The 21,579-nt window shown below is 41.4% G+C and overlaps 2 protein-coding genes and 1 pseudogene across 3 annotated transcripts; all 3 read left to right on the top strand.

The window, feature by feature from the left end:
• LOC307100470 (olfactory receptor 7A5-like) lies at positions 1–948 on the top strand (the record flags this gene model as incomplete). The annotated part of the gene is made up of 1 exon (XM_079772932.1): positions 1–948. The coding sequence occupies one exon, from the start codon at positions 1–3 to the stop codon at positions 946–948; it is 948 nt and encodes a 315-aa protein (XP_079629058.1).
• Positions 949–3,937: 2,989 nt separating this feature from the next.
• On the top strand, positions 3,938–9,347 carry LOC307100469 (ras-related C3 botulinum toxin substrate 1-like; annotated as a pseudogene). Its single transcript has 2 exons — positions 3,938–4,114; positions 8,808–9,347. The product of its transcript is annotated as a ras-related C3 botulinum toxin substrate 1-like (transcript).
• Positions 9,348–11,395: 2,048 nt separating this feature from the next.
• LOC307099289 (olfactory receptor 7A10-like) lies at positions 11,396–12,349 on the top strand (the record flags this gene model as incomplete). Its single annotated transcript, XM_079770636.1, has 1 exon — positions 11,396–12,349. One exon carries the CDS (start codon positions 11,396–11,398, stop codon positions 12,347–12,349), a length of 954 nt encoding a protein of 317 aa, XP_079626762.1.
• Positions 12,350–21,579: the final 9,230 nt, after the last annotated feature.

Genomic DNA, 21,579 nt, shown 5'->3' with positions numbered 1-21,579 from the left:
ATGGAACCAGGGAATCTTACAGGAGTGTCAGAATTTCTTCTCCTGGGATTTTCAGAGGAACCAGCACTGCAGCCCCTCATATTTGGGCTTTTCCTCTCCATGTACCTGATCACTGTGTTGGGAAACCTGCTCATCATCCTGGCCGTCAGCTCAGACTCCCACCTCCACACACCCATGTACTTCTTCCTCTCCAACCTGTCCTTGGTAGACATCTGTGTCACTTCCACCACCGTCCCAAAGATGCTATGGAACATTCAGACACAGAACAAAGTCATCACCTATGAAGACTGCATCACCCAGATGTATTTTTTCATAGTTTTTGCTGGCTTGGACAACTTTATCTTGACTGTGATGGCCTATGACCGGTTTGTGGCCATCTGTCACCCCCTGCACTACACAGTCATCATGAAACCCCGGCTCTGTGGACTGCTGGTTCTGGTGTCCTGGATCACAAGTGCCCTGCATTCCTTGTTAGAAAGCTTAATGGTGTTACGACTAACCTTCTGTACAGACTTGGAAATCCCCCACTTTTTCTGTGAACTCAACCAAATGACCCAACTTGCCTGTTCCAACACCTTTCTTAATAACATGGTGATGTATTTTGTAGCTGTGCTACTGGGTGGTGGTCCCCTAGCTGGGATCCTTTACTCTTACTCTAAGATAGTGTCCTCCATACGTGCAATCCCATCAGCTCAAGGGAAGTATAAGGCCTTTTCTACCTGTGCGTCTCACCTCTCAGCTGTCTCCTTATTTTATGGTACGAGCCTAGGAGTGTATCTCAGCTCTGCTGCTACCCAAAGCTCACACTCAACTGCAGCAGCCTCAGTGCTGTACACTCTGGTCACACCCATGCTGAACCCCTTCATCTACAGTCTCAGGAACAAGGACATAAAAGGGGCCCTGAAACAATTTTTGGGGATGGCAGCCATAAAAGAACAGCTGTGCTGAGTCTGACAAAGTGCACTTGATTTCATGGCTTCAAGACTGAAAACCAGAAATTAAGATCCTTTAATCAGATTGTGTTTGTACAACTTGTTTTATTTATTTCCCGAAATTTCCATTTATTTGAGTTCAACTTCTCTATACAACTTAAGTAACCATTTTATTATATTTTCTACTACGTCTATTATACAGACAGTTTTTCCCTTTCTCCTGTGTTCTCACCTAACATAGCTTTTTTCAGCCTTGATCAGAATGCAAATTCCAGTTTATTTCATTGACAAAATGGATTTCTGAAGATTAACTTATTCTCAAATAACATACATCATTGTAAGGAAGTTGTTCTTATTTTACAGATAGAATAGTCATAAGTTGTATTATTCACGTTGGAAAAATTTTGCTTGGTTACTCACACTATTTATATAATTTCATTCCAGGAAAATCTGACACCTCAATTTTAACTTTTATGTTTCTCACTCTTTTTTTTAAATATATTTTTATTAAAATATATTTTTTATTTCAGAGAGGAAGGGAGAAGGAGAGAGAGAGAAACATTAATGATGAGAGAGAATCATTGATTGGCTGCCTCCTGCACGCCCCCTACTGAGGATTGATCTCACAACCCAGGCATGTGTCCTGGACAAGAATCAAACCTGGGACCCTTCAGTCCACAGGCCAACGCTATATCCACTGAGCCAAACCAGCCTGGGCTGATTCTCATTCTTTATACATCAGTACTTTAACTGCTCTTTCTGATAATGTTGACTTTATCGTTGTTCCTTATCAGTCTCAGCTTATGGATGGTAATGCTATACGGTGAAAATGCCTGGGCACTGGCCTTGGGCCCTGCTACTTGTTCCTCAGACCACAGTCAATGTTTGGATGGACGGGCTCTTATGGTCCTTATTAAAATTGCAACAATCATGAGGGATCTATTAAATCACAAGGTTTATTACTCACAGATCCTGGATGATACACAGCATCCTAAGGGCCACATCAGAAGGTCTCAGAATGGGGGAAGGGAGGAAGAAGAGAGACAGAGAGAGACAGAGAGAGAGAGAGAGAGAGAGAGAGAGAGAGAGAGAATAGGTTGAGTTGGGTGGGGATACCAGAGTGCTTCTCTAGTAGCCTTGTCAAAAAGCTGGCAATAGGATTATTTGTGATAGATGTCTTTGAAACAGATGCCTCATGCATCAAAAGCTTAATGTCAGGCCCTAACAGGTTTGGCTCAGTGTATAGAGCTTCAGCCTGCGGTCTGAGAGGTCCCATGTTCGATTCCGGTCAAGGGCATGTACCTTGGTTGTGGGCACATCCCCAGTAGGGGGTGTGCAGGAGGCAGCTGATCAAAGTTTCTCTCTCATCGATGTTTCTAACTCTCTATCCCTCTCCCTTCCTCTCTGTAAAAAATCAATAAAATATATATATTTTTTTTAAAGTTTAATGTCAGGTATTTACACTAGTACTATACTACTAGGATTTATAAATAATCTCCTAGTTTTCTTATCTTATTCAACTCAGTGTCCAGAATACCTACAATAATATAGAAACTTCCATTAAACCCAGTATTAAATCTGGGTTTGGCATCCTGGACTTTTAGCATGAGTGGTGCCAATATTAATTCTTCCAATCAGTGGCCAGAGCATACGTTTCCATTTTTGCATCTTGTTCAATAACATTCAGCAATATGTTATAGTTTTCAGTGTACAGGTCTTTCACTTCCTAGGTTATGTTTACTCCTAGTATTTTATTCTTTTTGATGCAGTTGTAAGTGGATTATTTTCTTAATTTCTCTCACAGTTTATTATTAGACACCACAGATTTCTGTAAATTCATTTTGTATCCCACAATGTTACTGAATTCATTTTTTGGTTCTAACTAATTGTTTTTATTTTAAATAACTTATTGGAATTAATGAATGAAATAAACTGAACATATTTAAAATGCAAACTTTTTTGAATTAAAGGAGCCATACAGAAATTAAGAATACCAGTAATTACCCTGATCCTCTGCTTCCTTATTTCTGGTGATGATGTGAGGTGATAAACCTAATTCAGTCAATTTTGTTAATAAATAAAATATTTAGAAATATTTGGTGAGTCTAAGAACTCCTTGACAGGTAAGAAGTATATGTATGTGTACGTGTGTACATTTTATCTGAATTTCTTTCTAATAAACACACACACATATATGTCCAACATAGACTCGATAAAATTTTCATCTTCCATGTTGAAAGAGAACTTGAAAAAAATTGGAGCTAATGGAAGATAAAAGAACAAATAGTTAAATTAAAATGAAATTAAAAGAAAGTACAAATGTAAACACAAAGATTTAAAGTAGAATTGTTGAGGAAGATGGCGGCAGAGCTGGTAGAACTTGCTCTCTCCTCCTCCCAGACAGGACTTGGAATCACAACTAAATTATACAACCATCAACCTGAAGATCCCACTGAAAACAGCTGAGCAGAAGTCTTACAACCAAATATTTGCAGAAGAAGCCACATCGGGACCAGTGCCATCCTTCCTGGGGCAAACACTCCCCTCCAATCTGCATCAGCCTAGGGGACTGCACAAGCCCCTTGCTCCCAGCCCCCCTTGCCATCCTGTCTGAGCTCACAGCCCACAAAGGAGTGTGCTGTCTGAGCCTGTACTAGGAATGGGGAGTCGGTGACCATATTTCTAGGAACTCATATCAACGCAAAATACAATTACTTAAATCTGACCCTGTTTAGGGAGCTTTTCCTGGTAACCACCTATATCTAACTCCCCTCCCTCAACACCATTTTCTGTCTTCAGCTAATGATGGTGGCTAAGGTGATATTTTCAGGATTACTTAATTTTCCTAGGTTTCCATCTAGGTTTGTGTAAGTGCATTTTCTGATGTGCCCTAGATGACAAAATCGCCTATGGATGCATTTCTCAGAACATATCCCTGTTCGTTAAGCAGTGCATGACTGTATATCTCTCATTCAAAATCTTAAGCAAACACAATTTTGGTGAAGATGGCCTACAACTACTTGCCCCTTACTCTACAACAGGGCCAAAACTTGCTCCTCAAAGAGTGGTCCTCAGACCAGGACCTCAAAACCAGCATTTTCCTGGGACTTTTGAGAAATGCAGATGCCCCAGGCCCACCAGCACCTGCTGAATCAGCATCTGTACTTGAACTACAATCGTGGGTGATTCATATTGATAAAGACTAACAGCAATTTAAGGAAACATAACCAGTCAGGAGGGGCTATGGGAAGTGCTAGCACTAATGGAATTTCTCACACTGTATGTAATCGGGAGAGCCCTACAGGAAGAACTCTATGTTGATAAAACTCCATGGTTCTAACTTCCCCTTCCCTCTTCCTTTCCCTCCATAAGGACCCCTCCATCTTGGCACACAGGACAGAGTGTGCATGTGGCTTGTCATGTCTACATGCATGGGTTGCAATACTTTCTTTTTCCTGAATAAGTCCTTTTGGTGATGAAACACCCAGTGAATAATATTGTTTAGTCAATAATATGCACTGTGAAATTGGAAAAGAGCTCGTCTAGACTAGGAATTTTTACCTTCTAAATATGACATAATTATGTGTGTTGGGTATTGCAAGTATTTAGCAGCCTACCTTCAGATTTTCCCTCTTTGGGAACCACAGTCTGAGAACTGAAAGTATCATGACAGATTCTAATCAACACCTTACTCTGATTATAATGTTGGCTTGGTCACTAAACTTCCTCAAGCCCACTAGTGCAATGGAGAATGAAGGTCATAATTTTATCATTTCAGAGAAAGAACTTTTATAAATTTTAAATCAAATAATGCATATAACGTACTAAACTCAGATTGTACAGCATAAAATTATAAAATTATGTCTCATAATTAACAAAGATCTTATAATGTGGGACTAAATAGCAGCTCTTATCTTCTGATATAATTACGAAATTTCTCATTGATTTGGCAAATGTGTCATGAAGCCAAGGAGGGTGGTACACAAAGCTTTACATCAAAGTCACACAGTTCCCTCCCTTGTTAAAGAGAGAAATTGCAATTCTCTGGAGATATAATGGCTTGTGCCTCACAACAATTCAGTGCTTTGAAAATCCAAGGTTCCTAGCCAAGCCAGTCTTGGACTTTAGAGAAAATTTAATTCAAAGTTGGGTAAGGTGCTGGGAGATGAGACCTCAAGAGGATCATGGAGAAGGAGTAACAAAAACAAGATTCATTTAAAGTCTAAGCTGGTTCCCTGGGAACAGAGAATCGGCAGGAATATTTTCCATTCTGTTCAGACCAGTGTGTCCCACAGGGGAACCTGGTGCTCAGAGGTGGGAGCAACAATGCCAACAGGTATCTAATGAGCAGATAAAAGAGGAGTAATATCTCCTCTGCAGCAGACTCGCAACCTGTGCAGCGTTAGGCTGGAACAGAACATATTTGTTTCTTTTGGAGTCTCAAGTCTGACTCTGAGACTAGTGCCTGACTCCTTCCTGCTCTTTTGTCTGAGAACAGAGCTTCCCACATTAACCATCCAGGGAGCAATTCAGACTTCTACAAGGAGCCCTACCTTTCAGAGAATCAACCAGGTGAGTCATAGAGTACAGCAGATGCTGTGGGAAGATTCAAGGAATGCATCCCAGAATTTCTCCCTGAGGTAACCTGAGAGCCTAACCAGGCCAGCTCAGAGCTGAGAGACTGCCATATCTGTTTGTTAGGTAGGCGAATACATAGTTAATACATTTAGTATGCTAAATTAGTTTTCTCCTAAAAACATTGCTGTTTGGCATAGAATCGCTTTATATATGTATAGATGGATTTAGGGGAATGGATGAAAATGTATTCATTTTGTGTGGTCAATTCCATCAGTCTGTCATATTGTGTCTTCTCCCATTATTTTTAAACATAAACAGTTCTACATCTTTCACCTTGGCAAAAACATTCTTTTGCATTCAATTAATGATCTTTTCTATCCATTGTCTAAGCATAATCTAGTTATGTTTATATAGGTAAAAATTATAACTCTAGACACTGCTTACACGACTGCCTTTTAAAAGTATTTTTTTGTATTTTTATTTGCACACCCTTGCCCATATATCTGGAATTGGAGGCTTATATTGATGTGATTAAAGTTCTGTGGAGGCGGTGGGGGGAGTATTTGGCTTTTCTTTTGTTTTACAATTTTCTTCCAATTTTATTAATGACAATATTTGAATACACAATATTCAACCATGTTTATTTTCCCTGCCATTTTTATATTATGAATATTCCATACCTTAACATTTTTTCCATATAAAAGCACACATTTATAAATCTACATAAATGAACAAAGTCAGTGAGCTCCCTGCTCATTTGACCTCACATTATGCAAAGAAGGCCCAGTATAATGAAATAAGTGTGCTATGATATCATATTCTCAGGGGTAAAATGTGAAGAAAGGGGATCAATAGTTGTGGCATAAGCAGGATTTTATAAAGAATGTCCGGGATTATTTGTAGGTTGACAAGGAACAGAACCAGACTAGTGCCCACCCATCAGTTGTGTCACAAAGAGATCTAAACTCAAAGCCAAAAATAGCAAAGGAAAGATGCTATTGAGCCATATAAACACCAGGGTGATCTAATAAACATGGCATAGGTGCTGGAATCACAATTAGATCAGAGGCTGGGGAGGACGCTGTGGTGAGGCCCCTGAAGCAGTGAAGTTCCAGTCAGAATGGTCCCTTGAGTCCCAGGTAACTTCAGCACCCACGCTGTCCCCCTCTTCTCTCTGTACCTGGCTCTCTGCTGGGCTATTCACTGTTATTTTTCCCTCGTTATCAGGAAATGGCTTTTTAAGCTGTCCATACATTTATTGTGTTAAATTCCAGATTTGTTTCACTGTTTCCCAAAAGAAGACATGCCTTTTACATTGTGACCCAAAGTTGTTGCGTGAGCGCTCACGCACGCGCACACACACACACACACACACACACACACACACACACAAGAGAACAAAGGTAACCATGAATGATTATGTATTTTCCCTCACTGTGTATGACACACTCTAACACTTTCTTTTGTGCCTCCTTGATTCCATTCTATTTCATTCTTACAACTGTAATCTGGCACCCTAATGACTCCTGATCTCAGAATATGGAGAACACTCCTCAAGCTTGTCCTCCACACCCAGCTTCATAGAATCCTGTCATAGAATACATGTTTATTCCGCCACACTAAACTAAATCTGAAGGGGGGAATGAGTTTGTATAACATGCTATATGCCTCAGGTACTCACAGTCTAGCAAGGAACAAAGACATGAGATTAAATAAGAATCTCACCATGGGTGCCCTAACACTTAGATTAAGAGCATGAGAAAGTGACCTTTTCCTGTGCTAATGTTAGAAAAAGAAAAGGTTCACGAAGGAGAGGATCCAGTCTCGCTGAAAGAGGAGTTCGAGTTTAGAGGATGGAGAGGGGGTGAAAAATTCCAAAAAGACCAGTGGGGAGACCCCAAGCAGAGGAAAGCACCCCATAAAGGGTCTGAGCCCTGAAGCTGTGGTGTCAGATGAAGCAGGAGTCAAGTTCAATGTTTAGGAGAGCAGTGTGAGGAGGCCAGGGCTCTGTGAGGGTGGAGCTGGCTGAAAGTTCACAGACACTTGAGCTGAAGCTACAGAATTTGGGCTTCTATGTCCAGTAAGGAGTCACTAGGGGAGGACTTTAAATCAGAGAGTTCAATGATCAGCATTAAAGTTCTCTCTGTCAATGTGTGCATTTGGCTAGAGGGGTGCCCACCTGTTAGATGGGAGAGATGACAGGAAACTGAAATATGTCTGTGGATTGGAGACCTAGGTGTTGGGAAGCAATAAAGACATTTGAGAGGTAAAAACAAATAATTAGCCTCATCTCATCACAGTGGCAACCATTCATTTACCAACAAGAAGGAAGTATACCAAGCTCTCTACGTACAGTATATTGATTATCTGTCCATCATAATAGGCCGATGGATACTGCAATCTTCACCATCAGGTGAGGATATTAACAATTATTAGGCTGCAGTCCTAACTGGTTTGGCTCAGTGAATAGAGCATCGACCCGAGACTGGAGGGTCCCGGGTTCAATTCCGCTCAAGGACACATTCCTGTGTGGCTGGCTCAATCCCCAGTAAGGGGTGTGCAGGAGGCAGCCGATCAATGATCCTCTCTCATCATTGATGTGTCTATCTCTCTCCCCTTCTCCCATCTCTCTGAAATCAATACAAGTATATTTTTTAGAAATAGACAAAGAGAAAGTCTTAAAAGTAGTAAGAGAAAAGCAGTTAGTTACCTATAAGGGAGCACCCATACGACTCTCAGCTGATTTCTAAACAGAAAACTTGCAGGTCAGAAGGGAGAGGTAAGAAATATTCAAAATGATGAATATCAAGGACCTAGAACCAAGAATACTCTATCTAGCCCAGCTGCCATTTAGAATTAAAGGTCATATAAAGTGGTTTACATACAAGAAAAAGCTAAAGGAGTTCATCACCACCAAACCAATATTACATGAAATATTGAAGGATATTCTTGAAGGAGGAAGAGGAGGAGGAGGAGGAGGAGGAGGAGGAGGAGGAGGAGGAGGAGGAGGAGGAGAAAAAGATAAAAAATATGAACAATAGTCTCTGCAGTTTTCCCCAGCTTTGGGTGGTGGCCACTGCTGGGCTTCAGCTTCCTGTTGGAGGAGGGCGAGGCGGCCGTGGACAGCGGCCCCGGCACCCCACGCCCTGGAGCCCGCCCACCAGCCGCGAGCCAAGCCAGCTGCTTCCCTCCTCATCCCCAGGCCGCCACTGCCTTGGCTCGCCCCCCGCCCCTCCCCTCCCCCAGCGGCCCAGATACAGGCCTTCAATTGTGTGGTGGTGGGAGACGGAGCTGTAGGTAAGTAAAACTTGCCTACTGATCAGTTATACTACCAATGCATTTCCTGGAGAATATACCCCCACTGTCTTTGACAACTATTCTGCCGATGTTATGGTAGATGGAAAACCGTGGAATCTGGGCTTATGGGATACTGCTGGACAAGAAGATGATGACAGATTACGTCCCCTCTCCCATCCGCAGACAGATGTATTCTTAATTTGCTTCTCTCTTGTGAGTCCTGCATCATTTGAGAATGTTCGTGCAAAGTGGTACCCTGAAGTTTGACACCATTATCCCAACACTCCCATCATCCTGGTGGGGACCAAGCTTGATTTAGGGATGATAAAGACAGGATTGAGAAACTGAAGGAGAAGAAGCTGACACCCAACACCTACCTGCAGGGCTTAGCCATGGCCAAGGAGATCAGATGCTGTAAAATACCTGGAGTGCTCAGCGCTCACACAGCGAGGCCTCAAGACTGTGTTAGAGGAAGCTATTCCAGCCATTCTCTGCCCGCCGCCCGTCAACAAGAGGAAGGGAAAATGCCTGCTGTTGTAAACGTCTGGGCCTCTCCCCTCGGCCCTGGCCCCTGCGAACCTTTGTATGCTTTGCTCAAAAAACGATGGAGCCTTCGTACTCAACGCCAAGTTTTTGTTACAAATTAGCTTTTCCCTAAAACCATTTTGAACCAATCAGTAATTTTTATGTTTTATTTAAACAAATAAGTGTAAGGATTCAAACTTTCACATTCTATTAAAATTTAGCCCTAAAATGACAAGCTTTCATGAAGCCTTATTTTTCAAAAGCCCCTTTCTTGCTCAGATAAGAGTTGCCAAAATTCCTTGTGAACTAAGTTGCATTGTTGTGCTAAGAGCACTAAGCACTAAACTGTTTAAAGGCCTTTGTCTTGCAGAAGACTAGCCTCTGACATTAGGGAAGGCAGACACTTACTAATGAGTTTCACACGCAGCCTTCTTTACTAAACGTTGCCTTTCATAATTTATCAACCCAGGTCCTTACCTAACATTGTACTGTACATCAACTCAACTCTTTGGATTGGTCTTTATTTCGTAGTATAAATATGAATTGATTTTAAACAATTCATATGTTAGCTTTCGCTGAGATCGTGAACAGAACACTTCCTCGTGTGTTCCTCTGATGAAGTATTCTGCTCAGGCGGGCACACTGGGGTGGAGTGTGGGGAACACTTGATGTGATCAAAGGATGAAGATAATATTTGACAAAATATGAAGTGGAGATTAATTTACACTACATTGTATGCGTAACAAACGGAATAAAAGTGTCATGGGTAAGATTTGAAAAGCTAGTTTCTGTCAAATGAAGTCCATGGTGAAAGTTGGTATTAATCAGTAAGTGTTTTCTTAAGATTTTCCTTTTTCTTAAACCTGTAATCCCTCCCACAATTGGGCATTTAATTCATCTTGGAACTGGTCATTCCCATAGTTGCTAACTTAGTGCTTTTCTTATAGACCCCCTTCTCAATGAGCAATATGCCTCCTTGTATAAAATCTTTCTTGATAATGCATTAGTTTTTTTGTATATTAGTAAAGTGCATTCCTGTTTTCACGTTCTTTCATTCAAAGCTAATAAGTGCTTTCCTTAGTTTTCTAGTAACTAGGTGTAAAAATCACGTGTTGCATCTCTATCGTTTTTTAAGTATTTTAGATATTCTTAAACTACAAGCCTTCTTACGACCACTGTCTTGCCAGATCCCAGCACTGTACCTTGGCCGCTGCTGGCCCCTCCGCCTCCCTGTGTGGTCACGCTTCCTGTGCTCTGCCTAACCATGTTCCTTTGGGTGGGAGGTTGTGACCTGGTGCTTGTGCTAACGACATTCTGTACAGCTTACCCACTGGCAAGAACACAAAATTGGACCTTTCAACCACTAGAACAACATTTTTTAAATTGACATTTGCAGACTTGTGGAGTGTTTTTACATTGATCTTTTGCTAATGCAGTTAACAGTATGTTTTGCATGTATGACTTAATAAATCCTTGAATCATAAAAACAATATGAACAATAGAATGGCAATGAAAACATATGTATCAATAATTGAAACTAAAAATCAAGGTAAAAGAACAAGGAATCTAATGAACAAAATAAACTGATGAATAAAATAGAACCAGAGGCCTGGAAACATGGAACAGATTAAGGAGTCTCAGAGGGAAGGGGGAGAGTAGGGAAGACATTAACCAAAGAACTTGTACGCATATATGCATTACCTATGCACACAGCCAGTAGCATGGTGAAGGCCAGCAGTGGGGTGGAAACTGGGTAAAGGGGGTAATGGGGTTGAAAAAGGTGGACATCTGTAATACTCTCAATAATAAGGATTTTAAAACAAACAAACAAACAAAAACCTGTGTAATCCATCACTGCCTAAGGGAAAAGGTTTGAGGAGAACAGAAATTCCTTATCAGAGATGTCATGGGTTGGGATGTGTGTCTTAAAGGAGATGATATGTTGAAAAAAATAGATGTTGATTACTGCAAATAATAAATGTAGCATTTCATCTGTTAGTAATAGCCATTTGTTTAAAAATTGATCATGCTATTTTTTCTTTCCTACTAGTCACCTACACCACATGAGACGAGGCAATGATACCCCAATTTCAGAATTTCTTCTTCTGGGATTTTCAGAGGAACCAGAACTGCAGCCCCTCATATTTGGGCTTTTCCTCTCCATGTACCTGATCACTGTGTTGGGAAACCTGCTCATCATCCTGGCTGTCAGCTCTGACTCCCACCTCCACACACCCATGTACTTCTTCCTCTCCAAGCTGTCCTTGGTAGACATCTGTGTCACCTCCACCACCGTCCCAAAGATGCTGGTGAACATCCAGACCCAGAGCAAATCCATCACCTATGCAGGCTGCATCACACAGATGTATTTTTTCCTACTATTTGCAGGGTTGGATGACATCCTCTTGACTGTGATGGCCTATGACCGCTTTGTAGCCATCTGCCACCCTCTGCACTACATGGTCATCATGAACCCCCGGCTCTGTGGACTGCTGGTTCTGGTGTCCTGGATCATTAGTGGCCTGAATTCCCTGTTACAAAGCGTAATGGTATTGCAGCTGTCCTTCTGTACAGACTTTGAGATCGCCCACTATTTTTGTGAACTCAAACAGGTCGTCCAACTTGCCTGTTCTGACACCTTTCTTAATAACATGGTGATGTACTTTGTAAGTGCACTATTGGGTGGTGTTCCCCTAGCTGGGATCCTTTACTCTTACTCTAAGATAGTGTCCTCCATATGTGCAATCCCATCAGCTCAGGGGAAGTATAAAGCATTTTCTACCTGTGCATCTCACCTCTCAGCTGTCTCTTTATTTTATGGTACAGTCCTAGGAGTGTACCTCAGCTCTGCTGCTACCCACAGCTCACACTCAAGTGCAGCAGCCTCAGTGATGTATGCCGTGGTCACACCCATGCTGAACCCCTTCATCTACAGTCTCAGGAACAAAGACATAAAGAGGGCCCTGAGAAGATTCTATGGGATGGCAGGTACAAAAGGGACAATCATCCAGAGGTAGAAAAAGTGCTCCAAGACTCAAAACCAGAAATTGAGATTCTTTCATCAGATTGTAGTTTCAGACTTGTTCTTTATATTCTGTTCTTGAATTTCCTTTGTTTGTTTCAATTCTTCTATGCAATTTAAGTAACCATTTTAGTAAGCTTTCTGCTTTGTCTGTTATATGGACAGTAGTCCACTTTGTCTTTTTGACCTTCACAACGTTTTTCCCAACCTTGATCAGAAATATTTGGAAGTTTTCATTTCCTTCACTAGCAACATTGATGTCTTAACAATAATTTCTTCTCAAATGACATGTATCATTGTAACTAATTTATTCTTGTGTTCACCATGTGTACCTCATTCTTTGTACATCAGTACCTTAACTGATCTTCCTGATACTGTAGACTTTATGGTTGTTCCCTATAAGTCTCCATCTATTGATAGTGATAGAATAGGATAGGAATGTGTGGGCACTGGCTTAGGTCCTACTACTTGTTCCTCAGATCAGAGTCAATATTGTGACCAGATGGATCCTTACGGTCCTTATTACAATTGCAACAAGCATCATGGAACAATGAAAATGTAATTTTTATTACTCACAGGTCCAGCATGCCCAAATTCCACACAGGAAAGTGTGTGTGTGTGTGTGTGTGTGTGTGTGTGTGTGTGTGTTGTGTGAAAGAGAGAGACAGACAGACAGACAGACAGAGAGATAGGAAATGGACTTTGACTGAAGGGCTCTGCCTGTATTAGGGTCCAAGACAGGATGGCTAAGGTTTTGCGGGTTTACTTTCCCTTTAAAACATAAGAGTTGGAATTAGAGCAGGGGAAGGAAAAGCGAGTTCACCTATAAGGTCAGTTATCTAGCTTTCTACGAGAGGAATTTTGTAATATATTAATCTTGTGTAAAAATCACAAAAATTCTGTGTTTAATTCCAAATAAACTTTGCTAACTAGATATATCCATTGTTTGATGTGAACTTCTTCCTTTGCTTGTATTGAAATTTCTTCTAATCTAAATATATAAATGCCTAAGCAACTGAACAACCGAACGACCGAAAGACCAAACGACTGAACAACTGGTCACTGTGAAGTGCACTGCCCCCGGGGGGCAGATGCTCAACACAGGAGCTTCCCTATGACAACCAGACAGCCAACCTCCCACAGTCCCACCACCTGACTGACCAGCCACCCCCGATCAGCACTAATCGCCAGCCAGGCTGAGGGAACCCACCCGTGCATGAATTCATGCAGCGGGCCGCTAGTTAAAAATGAAATTGCATATATTTCAAGTTCCAAATCAAATTAACATTATAGGGGAACTTCGTGGGGGGTGGCAACATGAGTGCTTACGTAGTAGCAGTGTCATACATTTGGCAATATGATTATCTGAGTTGGATGTCGGAAAAAAAGCTTAGTCGGATACTTGTGATATAAACATGCTACTGTATTTCATACATAATTTTCAGGTTTTATTGTCTTATTTAGATGAGGGTCCAATTGTGGCAAATACAATAAGGACCACAAGGGTCCATCTAGTCACAATATTGACTCTGGTCTCAGGAGAAAGTAGTAGAAACCAGGCAAGTGCCCAGGCATTCCTATCTTGTTGCATCATTATCAGAGAATGAGATTTATAGGAAACAATCATAACTACCATATTTACTGGCAAAACTTGATTATCAAATATCTATCTCCCAGAGGAATCAACTTGGAAACATACATGAGAGGTTCAGAGACAGAGACAGTGACGTACCATTTATATGACATTATGAGCTAAAGATGAGGTAAAGCAACTGGAGCTACAGAAGGGAGGAAGGACATTGTAAGACAATAAGAAGAAAGATGTTCAGTAATTAGAAATTTGCCCTGTCCTAGGTATCCTATATTATAAAAGGCTAATATGCAAATTGACTGAATGGCAGAACGACCTATCATTATGACACACACTGATCACCAGGGGAAGACACTCAGAGCAGGAGCTGCCCCCTGGTGGTCAGTGTGCTCCCACAGGGGGAGAGCCTCTCAGCCAGAAGCTGGGCTCACAGCTGGCTAACGCAGCAGCAGTGGCAGGAGCCTCTGCCACCTCCACAGCAGTGCTAAGGATGTTGGACATCCCCCGAGGGCTCCCTGACTGGGAGAGGGTGCAGGCTGGGCTGAGGGACCCCACCAAGTGCACGAATTTCAACCACCGGGTCACTAGTAGGTCATAAAATGTTATCTCTGATGATAATTCTTATTATTGGCAAACCTCAAAGTTTAAATTTTTTAAGGGAGAGATAAAAGTTCCTATCTGGCAAATTAAGGGGAACTCAGAGGGGATGTACAAAAAAGAACGTTTTTAGAAAAGAGGGAGGGACAAAGGAGCTATTAAAAACGGGGGGGGGGAGTAGGATTATTTGGGGGCCAAGACATCTTTTATTTGGGGGAAGACAGGAGGAAGGATTTCTATCATACAGATTCCCTCTTCTTTCTGTGGGGGATGGGGAGGGCCATGTGACAGACTACCTTACAGGTCCTTGACCAGAAAATTAAAGGCTGATTGATTAAAATTAAGCTTTTGAGAGATGTTGAAACTTCCATTAAATCCAGTATGAAATCTAGATTTAGCATCATGGGTTTTTAACTGGAGTGATGCCATTTTGGGCCGGTGGTTTTCTCTTTAACAATAGTATTGTGGAAGGAAGATGGTGGCTGGCAGGACGGCAGTGAGGGAGAGCGTGTGAGTGAATGAGGGAGCAAAATGGGAGTGCATGGATGTGTGGGGTGTATGTATGTGTGCGTGAAGGGCAGTTAGATTCCCCAGGACTTTGGGGGGGTGGTGGACCAGGCTCCCCTAGCCGGGCAGTCTCTGCTACTGTTGCAATCTCTCCCAGGGCAGCCAGCTCTGCCACAGAGGCCACGCCATCTTGAAGGGGAGAGATGCTGTGACTGGGAGCCCAGCCTCACCTCCATGCAGGGTGCCCTCAGACACCACCCGGGACCCTACAGCCACTCTGGCCAGGGATCTGCTGCCTCATCTGTGGACCCACAAACACAAGACTCCAACCTCCTTGACTGCCGGATCCTGTGAGTTTTGGAACATGCTCCTCTCACTTCAGCCAGACGTTTTAGATCCGGGCGCCGTGACAGTGCGTGCAAACAGCCAAGCCTTACACAGCAACCCCGAGCACCGCAACTGCACAAATCCCCACTAAGTCCGATGCATCGACCATGGGCTGGTGACCCTGTGACCTACCACCAAGGCCGCTGCTGCAGTCACAGGCCCAGTGTGACTCGACACCTAGATCTTTCAGTGAGAGCAAAAATGGGGAGACAAAGAAACAACCCCCAAAGGAAAGAAAAGGATGAATCTCCATAAAAGGAACTAAATGAAACGGAAGCATGCAATTTTTCAGAAAAAGAATTGAGAATAAGTGTCATACAGTTCATAAACTGGATGGATGAGAAAATCAACAACTAATGTATGAATCAAGAGGAAATAAAGAGTGATATAACTACAATAAAAACCACTGTGGAAGGTTTCAACAGTAGATTAAAATAAGTGGAGGACCGAATAAATGAATTAGAAGACAAGGCAGTAAAACACATCCAATCTGAATTGCAATTGAAGAAAAAAATTAAAAGGCAGGAGGAGAGCTAAAGGGAGCTTTGGGACAACATGAAATGAAGCAACATATGTATAATAGGGATGAGAGAATGACAAGAAGAAGAGCAAGGGTTAAAAAACTTACTTGAAGAAATAATGTCAGAAAACTTCCTTAATTTAGGGAAGAAGAAAGTCACAAATCACAGAGAGTCTCATCAAAATGAACCCAAAAACACACCAAGACACATCATAATTACAATGGCAAACTTTAATGACAAAGAGAGAAACTTAAAGACTGCAAGAGAAAAACAGAGAGTTACCTACAAGGGATCTCCCATTAGATTTTCAAATGATTTCTCAACAGAAACACATCAGGCTAGAAAGGAATAGAAGGAAGTATACAAAGTGATTCAGGGCAGGGGACTGAGTCCAAGAATACTATATCCAGCAAGGGGAATACTATATCCCCTTCAAAGTTGAAGGGGAAATCAGGAGCTTCACAGACAAAAAAAAAAGCCTAAGGGAGTTTATCACTACCAAGCCAGCAATTCAAGAAATGCTAAAGGGACTGTTGAAAAAAAAAAAAAAAAGAAAGAAAGAAAGAAAGAAAGAAAGAAAGAAAGAAAGAAAGAAAGAAAGAAAGAAAGAAAGGAAGGAAGGAAGGAAGGAAGGAAGGAAGGAAGGAAGGAAGGAAGGAAGAAAAAGGGAAGAAGGAACACAGGCACAAAAAATAAAAATGGTTACAAACAAGTACCTATTAATAATAACCTTGAACGTAAATGTACTGAATGCTCCAATCAAAAGACATCGAGTTGCTGAATGGATAAGAAAACATGACCCATATATATATGCCATCTACAGGAGACCACCTCAGAACAAGGGGAGCACACAGACTAATAGAGAAGAGATGGGAAAATATCTTTCATGCAAATGGAAATGAAAAAATAGCTGCGGTATCAATACTTATATCTGACAAAATAGACCTCAAAGTGAAGGCCATAACAAGAGATAAGGAAGGCCACTTCATAACACCAAAGGGATCAATACAACAAAAAGATAGAACTCTGGTAAACATATATGCACCCAATACAGGGGTACCCAAATACATTAAAAAAAAACTTCTTGGAGAAATCAAGGGTGAGATAGACAACAATTCAATCATAGTACGGGAATGTAATATCCCACTGATATCACTGGATAAATCCTCTAGGGGAAAAAACAGCAAGGAAACAGCAATCCTAAATGACTCACTAGATCAGATGGACTTAATTGACATCTTCACAACATTTCACCCCAAAGCTACAGAATATACATTCTTCTCAAGTGCATATGGGACATTTTCAAAGATAGACCACATATAGGGTCACAAGCAAAGTCTCTCCAAATTCAAGAAGATTGAAATCATATCAAGCATCTTCTCAGACCACAGTGGCATAATATTAGAAATCAACTACAATAAAAAAAATTACAAAAATTCAAACACTTGGAGGCTGAATAACATGCTATTAAACAATGATTGAGTTACCAAAGAGATCAAAGAAGAAATTAAAAACAACCTTAAAATGAACAACAATGAAAACACAACAATCCAAAATCTATGGGACACAGTGAAAACAGTCCTGAGTGGAAGTTCATAGCTCTACAGGCCTAACTCAAAAAAAATGGTAATAAGTTATCTAACCCTCCAACTTAAAGAAGTAGAAAGACAGCAGCCAGAAAACCCCAGAGTAAGCAGAAGCAAGGATTTAATAAAGATCAGAGCAGGAATAAATGACATAGAGACCAAAAAAACAATACAAAAAAAATCAATGAAACCAAGATTTGGTTCTTACAAAGGATAAACAAGATTGATGAACCTCTAGCCAGGCTCACCAAGAAACAAAGGGAGAAGACCCAAAAAACAAAATCAGAAATGAAAGAGGTAAAGTAACAGCCGACCCCACAGACATACAAAGAATTGTAAAATAATAATATGAAAAATTCTACTCCAAAAAAACTGGACAACTTTGACAAAATTGACATATTCCTAGAAAAAAGATTCCAAAACTCAATCAGGAAGAATCCAAAAACCTGAAAGACCAATAATTACTAATGAAATTAAAACAGTAGTAAAAAAAAAAAATCCAGTAAATAAAACCATAGTCCAGATGGCTTCATACGGGAGTGTTACCAACATTCAAAGAAGAACTAAAACCTATCTATTCCAAAAAAATTCAAGAAGAAAGCACACTTCCAAGTTCTTTCTATGAAGCTAGCATTACCCTAATTCCAAAACCAGATAAAGACACCACAAAGAAAGAGAACTACAGGCCAATATCCTTGATGAACATAGATGCTAAAATCCTCAACAAAATTCTAGCAAATCAAATCCAGCATTACATTAGAAAGATCGTATACAATGACCAAGTGGGATTTATTCCAAGGATGAAAGGATGGTACAATATCTGAAAATCAATAAACATGATACATCACAAAAATAAATTGAGAGACAAAAATCACATAATCATATCAATTGATGCAGAAAAGGCATTTGACAAAATCCAACACCCTTTCCTGATAAAAACTCTCAGCAAAGTGGGAATAGAGGGATATTAACTCAACATAATAAAAGCCTCATATGACAAATCTACAGCCAATATTATACCCAATAGGCAAAAACTAAAACCATTTCCCCTAAGAACAGGAACATGCAGGGATGCCCACTCTCACCACTCCTGTTCGACATAGTACTGGAAGTACAAGCCATTGCAATTAGACAAGAAGAATAAATAAAAGGCACCCAAATTGGAAAAGAAGAAGTAAAACTGTCCTTATTCACAGATGACATGATACTGTACATAGAAAACCCTAAAGACTCTATCAAAAGATTATTAGACTTAATAAATGAATTCGGCAATGTACCAGGATACAAAATTAACACCCAAAAATCTATGGCATTTCTATACACCAATAGTAAACTTAAAGAAAGAGAGATTTAAAAAGCAATCCCATTTACCATCACATCAAAAAAATTAAGATATCTAGGAATAAACTTAACTAAGGAGGTAAAAGACCTATACACGGAAAACCACAGGACACTGAAAAAAGAGATAGAGGAAGACATAAACAGATGGAAAAACATACCGTGTTCATGGATTGGTAGAATCAGCATCATTAAAATGTCCATACTACCCAAAGCAATCTACAGATTCAATGCAATCCCCATTAAAATACCAATGGCATATTTGAAAGACCTAGAACCAACTTTCCAAAAATTCACCTGGAATTAAAAAATGACCCTGAATAGCCACAACAATCTTTAGAAAGAAGAACAAAGTAGAAGGAATTTCAATACCATGTATCAGGCTCTATTACAAAGCCACTGTTCTCAAAACAGCCTGGTACTGGCACAAGAACAGACACATAGACCAATGGAACAGAACAGAGATCCCAGAAATCGACACAAGCCATTATGCTCAATTAATATTTGACAAAGGAGTCAAGAGCATACAATGGAGTCAAGACAGTCTCTTCAATAAATAGTGTTGGGAAAATTGGAGAGATACATGCAAAAAAAATGAAACTAGACCACCAACTTACACCATAGACAAAAATAAACTCAAAATGAATAAAGTACTTAAACGTAAGATGGGAAACCATAAAGATCTAAGAAGAAGCTATAGGCAGCAAAATAGCGGACATTTGTTGAGCAATATCTAGGGCCATGGAAACTAAGAAGAAAATAAACAAATGGGACTACATCAAAATAAAAAGCTTCTGCACCATCAACAAAACAACAAGGAAGCCCACTGCATTGGAGAACATATTTGCCAATGTTATCTTCAATAAGGGTTTAATCTCGAAAATTTATAGAGAACTCATACAACTTAACAAAAGGAAGATAAACAAACCAATCAAAAAATGGGCAAAGGACCTAAATAGACACTTTTCAAAAGAAGACATACAGAACGCCGAGAGACATATGAAAACATGCTCAAAGTCACTAATCATCTGAGTGATGCAAATCAAAACAACAATAAGTACCATCTCACACCTGTCACACCTGGCTATCATCAGCAAATCAACAAATGACTAGTGCTGGTGAGGATGCGGAGAAAAAGGAACCCTCCTGCACTGCTGGTGGGAATGCAGAATTGGTGCAGCCACTGTGGAGAACAGTATGAAGTTTCCTCAAAAAACTAAAAATGGAATTTCCATTTGACCCAATAATCTCCATTATAGGAATATATCCTAAGAAAACAGAAATACCAATCAGAAAGGGTATATGCCACCCTGATGTTCATAGCAGCATTAATTACAACAGTTAAGATCTGGAAACAAACCATGTAACCATTAGTAGATGAGTGGATAAAAAAGCTGTGGAATACTATGCAGTTTTTAAAAAGAAGGATCTCTTACCCTTTGAGACAGCATGAAAGGACATGGAGAGTATTGTGCTAAGTGAAATAAGCCAGTCAGAGAAAAACAAGTATCACATGATCTCACTTATTTGTGGAATCTAATAAGCAAAATAAACCAACCAAAACAATAGGTCCAGAGGCATGGAAGCATAGAACAGACTAATGCATCCCACAGAAAAGGGGGGAGGAGGGGCATGCAGAGAATAACCAAAGAACTTATATGCTTATATGCATACTAGAGGCCCGGAGCATGAAAATTGTGCACTGGGGAGTGGGGGGTGGGTGGAAAGGCAGGGAACCACAGCCTGGCCTGTGCCTTCTCACAGTCCAAGACCCCTTGCTCCTTATCACCCACCTGCTCCCTGATGCTTAGCACTGTTGCGGAGGCGGGAGAGGCTCCCAACACCACTGATTTGATCCTCAGCCATGAGCCAGGCTTCCTGCATTGAGCATCTGCCCCCTGGTGGTCAGTGCACATCATAGCGACCAGTCGTCCTGATCATTCCACTTTAATGATTGCTTAGGATTTTATTATATACTAGAGGCCCGGTGTATGAAATTCGTGCACGGGGGCAGAAGGGTGTCCCTCAGCCCAGCTTGCACCCTCTCCAATCTGGGACCCCTCAAGGGATGTCCGACTGCCTGTTTAGGCCTGATCCCACTGGGATCAGGCCTAAACAGGCAGTCGGACATCCCTCTCACAATCCAGGACTGCTGGCTCCCAACTGCTCACCTGCCTGCCTTCCTAATTTCCCCTAACCGCTTCTGCCTGCCAGCCTGATCACCCCCTAACCACTGCCATGCCAGCCTGATTGATGTCTAACTGGTCCCCTGCCAGCCTGTTTGCCCCCAACTTCCCTCCTCTGCTGACCTGGTCACCCCTAACTGCCCTCCTCTGCAGGGTTGATCGCCTCCAACTGCCCTCCCTTGCAGGCTTGGTCCCTCTCAACTGCCTTCCCTTGCAGGCCTAGTCCCTCCCAACTACCCTCCCCTGCTGGCCATCTTGTGGTGGCCATCTTGTGTCCACATGGGGGCAGGATCTTTGACCACATGGGGGCAGCCATCTTGTGTGTTGGAGTGATGGTCAATCTGCATATTACTCTTTTATTAGATAGGATAGAGGCCTGGTGCACGGGTGGGGACCAGCTGGTTTACCCTGAAGGGTGTCCTGGATCAGGGTGGGGTTCCCTTGGGGCGTGGGGCAGCCTGGGCGAGGGGCCTGTGGTGGTTTGCAGGCCGGCCACGCCCCCTGGCGACCCA

The sequence above is a fragment of the Cnephaeus nilssonii genome (assembly GCF_951640355.1).
Source record: "Cnephaeus nilssonii genome assembly, chromosome: 5".
NCBI classification, from domain to species: domain Eukaryota; kingdom Metazoa; phylum Chordata; class Mammalia; order Chiroptera; family Vespertilionidae; genus Cnephaeus; species Cnephaeus nilssonii.
This window is presented reverse-complemented; position numbering and strand designations above follow the sequence as displayed.